Source organism: Pyricularia pennisetigena, chromosome 3 (assembly GCF_004337985.1).
Source record: "Pyricularia pennisetigena strain Br36 chromosome 3, whole genome shotgun sequence".
Classification (NCBI taxonomy): domain Eukaryota; kingdom Fungi; phylum Ascomycota; class Sordariomycetes; order Magnaporthales; family Pyriculariaceae; genus Pyricularia; species Pyricularia pennisetigena.
The window spans coordinates 3,641,932-3,650,907 of record NC_043742.1 but is presented as its reverse complement, the minus strand read 5'-3'; the positions used below and the strand labels follow the sequence as shown (position 1 = coordinate 3,650,907).

Sequence of the window (8,976 nt, the reverse complement as noted above, 5' to 3'; positions counted from 1 at the left end):
ATTCAAATAATATTAAGCGCGTTTTATATAAATTATATTTCCATTGTAATTTTTGCTAACGTGTTTAATTCGTAATTTCTAATCGAGGTTTTACAAATTAACCGAAATTACCTTTTCGTGGTTACGTACTATTACGTATTTGGGTCCTTATGTAATCCTGTTTCCTGCCGATCGGTCTTTCCTTGGTCGGGTGTCGTTAGGAGGGGTGTAACCCCGCCTGGCCTCCCTGGTACCGGCCCAATTGTCTGGTCGTAACAATTTGCCTGGTCCGACGGTACAATTAGGAAATTTATCACCACAAATATAATATGAGGAAAGACGTAACCTGCTGTTTGGCCCAGGGAATCACCAAGAAGCTACCCATTTGAACTGATAATAGTTATTAAATCGCTTCTTTATATAACAGATTTACCAGTCAGTTTCAATGCTTATGCAATACAAGGCCGTAATAAATTAAAATTAAGAGAAGGAGTGTTAATTGCGTAAATAGCCATCCACATTAAACTTACTAGTATAAAAGTGAGGGAGAAATAAATCACTTTCGAACTTTTGTTCTGTTATTATCCTCAAGTAAACTCACTTAACACTAGCTGCTACAAAGCCTCACATATTTTACCTACCTTTATTCATTTTTCAGCACCGTGATTTCTATGTAGGGTTTTCAAACCCGACTTTTACTTCATAACATATGTTTTGCTGACCTAATTAAACTAATTTAGCACCCGCTAATCAAAATGCAATTCCGTCATCTTTTTGCACTCGCCACTGCCTTTGGTATTGCCACGCCGGTTATAGCCAGTCGGTGCTTGGTTGTAGTGCTTAGCGACATTGATGGAAAGACATGGGAGACCGACTGGGAACGCTGTGACCCCCCTGTACGCATGCTTCAATTTGGCGGAAATACTGATCCCAAACCCAAGAACCGTGGCTACAGATTTTGGGTAAAAGTCGATGCCGACTGCAGGAAAGCTGTCCGCGTAGCGGGTAGAATGCCTGAGGACAGTCATTTGTTAGCACGGTGGGAAGATTAACCACATATCAGTGTTTTAATCAAAGTGAGTTATGTTAATAGGAATCGTACAATTGCCGCGATCGGCAAAAACAGTATAATAAACAAAATCGGTATTCTAATGCATTCTATCTAGGAAACTGTAACTAACGTCCGGTACCCCCTGATGGCCACCCCCACTGTTGGCCACCCAAAAATAACAACACTTTTATTTTTATCCTCCGACTTCTATTTTAAATATCTCGACGAATTTTTCACTTCTGGATTTACCTTTTCTGATTTTAATTCTCCAATTTCCAATGAAGCAATATACCGAAAATCAGTGTGAACATGGCTAGCGCAGGGCTAATTATATTAGCTACCCTGCATTATCTTATAACGGCTAGCACGGGCTAATTTTATTAGTCACCCTGCATCGAATATATAAATAAATAACAAATAAAACGTATACGCGTTTATGCACACAAAGCTTTATATATCACGTCTTTGTTCATAGTTTCAACAACAAAACAAATACGTCATATATAATCTAGCTTAGTGGTATAATGCACGTACCATAATCTATATTATATACACGTTGTTGAAGTGCGTGGGTTCCAATCCCGTTGTGGTCGCAGATTTTCTGTGCATGCATAAGCACAATAGGCCGTTAGGCTCAATGGGCCGTTAGGCTCAATAGGTCGGCAGGTTAGTCACATGAATAAGGCCAAATCATGTGACGTGACCCCGCATTCCGGACATCCGGATCGAAGATCTGCACCTATGGATTCGAACACGTAATTCACAACTTAGCCTTAGATTCATCACCTTCATAACCTTTATCGATTTAACGATTTCAACGAATCGATTGTGCAACAATATATTATTTCTATTACCCGCTAGCAGACGGTTATCTGCCATTTCAACGTTCCATCAGCCTTATACGTGATCCACCTTTTCCCGCGTTCAAGATTAAGCTTATTCTATCTCGTAACCTCCTCACAATCAGCTTATTTCCGCCATTAAAAACGTTAATAATGGCGAATCAATTGCAAAAGCCTCCCGACAATGGGGTATACCTAAAATACACTTCGTCACCGTTTTCAAAGTTTTCAACCTTATAAATAAGCACAAAACCCTTTTTAAAAACTTTTTATTAAATAGGAAAAGCATTTAACTAGTTGGGTATTTACCCAAACAGTTTTGGGGCTTCCACCAACGTACCAAAAATTACGCTTTTTGCAAAATGAATTTTTAAACCGCCGGTAAAATATAAAACCTTGGAAAACGTTGGATAACACTTTTTTGGTTCGTTATCCAATCCTTAAAGCCTAAAAGCCCCGTCGAATAAACAACGTCCGGGTTAATGGGGCTATTACGGAAATAATTAAATTTTGGTGGTTTTATATTATTAACCCCGTTATTAACGATATTAAACCGGAAAATCCGTGGAATATGGACGAAACGGGCATAATAAAACGTAAAGGATTTACCGGCCTAATATGAGGTTTAACGGAATCCGGCCGTTATAGCGAAAAAAGCCCGGAACGCGGGGTTGGACGATTATAATCAAATATATATCGGTTACGGGCGTCACCATACCTCCTCTCGTTATATTTGAAAGAAAAACGCATAACAATCATAATTTCCAACGGATTTAAACTTTTTCGATAACTGGCAATTTTATGTAACCGAAAACGGGTGGACAAGTAACGCAACGGTTTTCGAATGGTTCAAAAGAATTTTTCTTCCGTATTCCCAATTTTTAACTTTTAAAAAGTGGTTATTAGTTTTCGATAACCATGGGTTACATATAACGGACGAATTTATGTTTTCTATTTGCAAAATAATATTTAAGTCGTATATTTACCCCTTTATTCGTTATACGTTGTCCAATTATTGGATTTATCGGTTTTTGGGCCGTTGAAAAAGGTTTATCGACGTTAATTTGGATTTATTAACCAATTTTCCTATTCAACAATTGTTGGAAAACGAAATTTCTTTTTTTACTATAATATAATTAGATTGAAAGTATTTATAGCAAAAAGTCTCCAATTTGGGTGGCGTATAACGGGTTTATAACCGGTAAATTTGGTTAAACCATTTTTTAGCCCTTTTATATTAAAAGATAATAACGCGAGCGTTGAAAAAATAAAAATAACGGTTTATAAAGGGAAAAAACACCGGGAAACCCAACCCAAAAAATTAACGACCCGTTTTTATTTATTTGGAAAACCCCTAAAACGACCCAAAATATTCGACTTTAATTGTAAAAGTTTTCCTAATCCGATAAAACCCACGTTATTTTACGTGTTCTATTTCCAAAAGTCCAAAAGAATTTCGAAGCCAAAAATATATTTTTGGTCAACGCGCAGCAAAAAATCAGTTTATTGCAAGCATAATTGGAGGTAATACGGCCGGCGAAAAAGGGTCATTCCGGATCCAAACGAGATTTTGGTTAATAAATAACATATTATTGGATTGCAGGAAAATAATATAGAAATTTTGAGATTTTTAACTGATGAAGAAAGTGTTAATAAACTGGGACAGCCTGAAAACGATTATATTTTTGTGCGTTGATAGTTTTTTATTCAAATTAGTTTATAAAAGTAGGTATTTCGTCGTTAGAGTTTTCGGTGTGGCCAACAGGGGGGGTGGCCATCAGGGGGTCCCCGACGTTGTTTATAAAGTCCCATGGATTTACAAAATCCTACCGTTTAATTATAGCTGGATAAAGGATTTGTATAAGCTGTGTCACGGCCAGGCATACATTGGAGGGCCACAGTATATTAAGCATTATCACCAAAAATTCTAAACTGAAGATTGGCTGTGTTTACCAGCGGCGTGGTTAGTGGGTTAAGTGGCGATTCTGAGGGTAGGTCTGGGAGCCTGATCCTCTCAAGCTGCGCACTTTGCAACAAACGACCTTGAGTAGTCTCAGGGCTCATCCCTGAAGCCCAGAGCTCCACAATTGATCCACTTCGTGGCTCAATTGCGGCTTTGCAATGTACTTGTGGGTCCATCCAAAAAACATTTTGGTTGAGGTTTGAGGACAATTTGTCGATTTTCGCCGTTTATGGCGGTATTTTTGGCTTTTTTTCGACCGACACTCCTTTATTATTCCACAACCACGCAAAATATTCAAAAAAGAAAATATCGTTGAAAATAGCTTTTCATACCGCTATTAGAAGCGATTTAATTTATTTTGTTATTTATTATATTGGCCTAATTGGATACCACCTGTCCTTAATCCGTTCGTAGCAATACTGGTTTTTCGTTTTTTTTTTCGTTTTTCGATTTTTTTTAATATTATATTTAGTTTTCGACCAAATTCTGTAATTTCTGCACGTGGAGGGTCGTATATGTAAATATATTATTATAATAGATTTTGGTGTATATACCGTATTATATAAACAGTTAAATAAGCGGATAGGTAAAATATATACTTTTTATATATAATTTACAATCGAAACTCGTTTATATTTTTACCAATTTTAACGATAACGAAACCAAAACTTCAGAAATTCGATTACGTATATAAATAAACGTCCAGATCCTCTCAAACTCATAATTCCGGCTTTAAAACCTGTTAAATAAAAAAGCATGCTAGATGTGTATTTTATAAATCTTTTTGCTTTATTTAATTAATTTTATATTATTTTTGTTTTGCAGCCATATTTTGAAGATTTTGCACGTGGGGGGTGGTATATATATATTTAGTATAATACTACAAGTTGGTAGGTATATCCGATTATGTAAGCCGTTAAATACGCGGATAGGTAAAATATATCCAGTTTTATATATATTTTACAATCGAAATGCTTTTACATTTTAACCAATTTTGAGATTAATAAAACCAAAATTTGGAAAAATAAATGACGTATATAAGCAAATGTTAACGTAAAACTCGATTTATTATATCGGCCCTTTTGATCTTTTTATATAAAAAATGCTAAATTTCTATTATTTTTCAATTTTTTGCTTTATTCAAATAAATAAAATTTATAAAAAAAATTCAAATAGAATTTATTAATATATTAATAAAGAAATGTATGAATTAAAAATATTTTAATTTTACCAATATTTGCGTAAATTATTCAGTTTTTTAACAAATTATTAGTTTGTATAAAAATATTAGTAAAACTTTTATTTTAATCGATAACTGCATGCACTTTGCAGTATTAGGTCTGCTAACCTATAAAAACTGTAATTTAAACTTAAATTAATATTATATGCAATTATTTAGAATAAAAATTAAATATAATGAAAAATTACAAATTTTACTCAATATTTTAATATCTTTCCAAATACAGTGGCTATTAAGACGCTGCCGGCATTCAAATAATCAACAAACTCCAATAAATTCAACGCAAATTAGTATATATTTTTATAATTTTTATTTATTGTTTTATTCGAATATTTAATTATATACTATGGTTATACCATTTTCATTTTGCCATTATAATGCGAATATATTATATATACCCGTTATAAACGGCAAAATACCACAAACTATCCTTATATTAATAAAATAATTATCAGCGATATCGCGATATTTGGTATATTATTAGTAATACCGTTACAAACGGCGAAATGCGACCAATTATCGTTGGTGGTACCGCCATGAACGGTGAAATGCGACAAGATGTCCTCAGCTTAGAACGAGCGCGATTTTCTCGGCCAATGTAATTGGTCGAAAAACCATGTGGCTAAAAGGTATATGGTGCGTTCGGTCCCCACTGCGGAGCAGGGGGGTCTAGTCTGAGCACTGAGACTAACCTTGAGGTGGTTTATAAATTAGTTGCCTTTTCCGCCATTTTAAACAGTCCCGTTTTAAATTCCTTGTTTCATTATTAAGCTCTTTGAACCCCACAAACAAATAATTATCGGAAGTTAAAAGCCAAGTGAGGCCTTGGAGAAAGGCTAACCCAAACCTAAACATCTCTCACTGGTGATAATAACTATTATATGCCCCTATTGATAATACACTTAGAATATACACTCGAGACTTATTTGGAAGAATTTGCGGCGTTGGGCATGGTCTGGCGTAGTCTCAGTGCTCAGACTAGACCCCTGCGGGGTCCGAACGCTCCATGTACCTTTTAGCCACATAGCTTTTCGGCCAATCAAATTGGCCAAGAGATCACGCTCGTTCTGATTTGAGGACAACTTGTCGCATTTCGCTGTTTATAGCGGGTATATACACTGTATTTGCAGCATGACGGCCAAAAAACAGTGCAGCCATAGTATGCAATTAAATATTCGAATAAAAAATTGAATAAAAATCATAGAAATATAAGGTAACCTGCGTTCGGTTATTTGGAGATTAGTGATCTTTATACTAAAAGCTCTGCTATTATACTCCGTTTCTTTGTAAAAAAATACTTAAATATTTGATAAGATTTTTGATTTTTAACTATATTTAATTATTATTTTAAAAAATGGCATACATGTGAGGAGCTTACGAGATAAAATAAGCTTAATCTTGAGCGCGGGGAAAGGTGGATGACGTATCAGGCTAATGGAACCTTGAAATGGCAGATAACCGTCTGCTAGCGGGTAAAAGATATAATATATCGTTATTGCACAACCGATTTTTTTTATCGTTAAATGGTTTAATCGATGAATCGATGGGTCGATGAATTTGAGGCTAAATTATAAATTACGTGTTCGAATCCGTGGGTGCAGATTTTCGACCCGTATTGCCGGAATGCGGGGTAACTTCAAGTGCTTAGCCTTATACACGTAACTAGCCTGCCGGCCTATTAAGCCTCACGGCCCCTGAAGTAGTCTCAGGGCTTATCCCTAAAGCCCAAAGCGCCACAATTAATAGTCTCAGGGCTCATCCCTGAAGCCCAGAGCTCCACAATTGAGCGTGGCTCAATTGCGGCTTTGCAATGTACCTGTGGGTCCATCCAAAGAACGCTCTGGTTCAGGTCTGAGGACAACTTGTTGATTTTCGCCGTTTATAGCGGTATTTTTGGCCTTTTTTCGACCGACACTCCTTTATTATTTTATAACCACGCAAAATATTGAAAAAAGAAAATATCGTTGAAAATAGTGTTTAATACCGCTATTAGCAGCGATTTAATTAATTTTTTTATCTGTTATAATGGCCTAATTGGATACCACCTGCCCTTAATCCGTTTATGGCGGTACTGTTTTTTTCGATTTTTTTTTCGATTTTCGTCTCTTTTTAATATTATTTTTAATTTTTGACCGAATTTTGGACTTTTTGCACGTGGAGGGTCGTATATACATATATAGCGTTAAACTAAGTTTTGGTGTATATATCGCATTATATAAGCAGTTAAATAAACGGGTAGGTAAAGTAAACACATTTTTATATGTAATTTACAATCGAAACTCGTTTATATTCATACCAATTTTAATAATAATAAAACCAAAATTATAGGGATTGGATTAGGTATATATACAAACGCTCACGTGTGTTTGAAATTATATTATCTGCTTTAAATAATCTTTTATATAAAAAAATGCTAAATATATATTCTTAATCGATTTTTTGCTTTATTTAATTAATTTCATATTATTGTACTTTGCGGCCAAATTTAATGCTTTTTATTCGTCGGGAATGGTAAATATATATATAATATAATATTCCAATTTGGGATATAAATCGAATTATATAAGCCGTAAAATAGGCGAATAGGTAACATGTATGTAATTTCATATATAATTTACAATTGAAACGCTTTTATATTTTTACCAATTTTTAGAATAATTAAACCAAAGTTTCAGGGATTGAATTAAATATATATACGAGCGTTAACGTGAAATCCGATCTGTAATACCCACTAATATTATCTTTATATAAAGGAAATTTTAAATTTGTGCTTTTCTTCTATTTTTTGCTTTATTTAATTAAATAAAATTTATAAAACTGAGATTTACTAACGATTATATATAGGCTTATTACAAAGTGAGGATATTAAAATTTCATTTCATTTTAAAGTTATTTGCGTAAAATATTCAGTTTTTCTAAAATTTAATAAATAATATAAAAGTACCAAAAAAGTTTTGTTTTAAACGTTGATTGCATGCACTTTGTAGTTTTAAATTCGCTCAATCATCAAGGATAATACTTGGTTTTAAACCAATATTATATATTATTATTCAAAACAATCATTAAATATAATAATAAAATACAAGTGTAACTAAATATTGAAATTTTATTCCAAATAAATTAAATATGAGGACGCGATTTTCGATACCAAATTTCCTAAGCTCCAATTAATTTACCGCTGGTTATTTCATATATTTGTAATTTGTATTTAATATTTTATTCGAATATTTAATTGCATACCGTAGTTATACTATCTTTTTATGCTATTATATTTCAAATATAATGTATTAATTATACCGCTGTTCAATTGGTTACGCGTATAAAAAATGCAATTTATTATATTTAACGTGCGGTCGCAGGGCGTTTATAAGGTTTTTTTATAATATTATATATATACCCGTTATAAACGGCGAAATGCGATAAATTATCGTTGCTGGTACCGCCATGAACGGTGAAATGCGACAAAATGTCCTCAGACTAGAACGAGCGCGATTTTTTCGGCCAATGTAATTGGTCGAAAAACCATGTGGCTAAAAAGTATATGGAGCGCTCGGTCCCCACTGCGAAGCAGGGGGGTCTAGTCTGAGCACTGAGACTACACAATTAATCCATTTCGTTCGCTTCGCTCCATTTCGTGGCTCAATTGCGGTTTTGCAATGTATTTGTGGGTCCATTTAAAAAACGTTATGGTTTAGGTTTGAGGATAATTTGACGATTTTCGCCGTTTATTGCTGTATTTTTGACATTTTTTCGACCGACACTCCCTTATTATTCCATAACCACGCAAAATATTGAAAAAAGAGAATATCGTTGAAGTCAGCGTTTAGTAACGCTATTAGGAGCGATTCGATTTATTTTTATCTGCTATAACGGTCGAATTGGATACTATTTGCCCTTAATC

The 8,976-nt window shown here is 34.1% G+C and overlaps 1 protein-coding gene across 1 annotated transcript in view; it reads left to right on the top strand.

The window, feature by feature from the left end:
* Window positions 1–734: 734 nt before the first annotated feature.
* Window positions 735–8,976, top strand: part of PpBr36_02736 (uncharacterized protein) — a gene marked incomplete at both ends in the record, with an annotated part of 41,440 nt that continues 33,198 nt past the window's right edge. Inside the window, one exon of the mRNA XM_029889914.1 lies at window positions 735–1,009. Coding sequence (XP_029753461.1) covers window positions 735–1,009 — 275 coding nt within the window. The remainder of the gene's footprint in view (window positions 1,010–8,976) is intronic.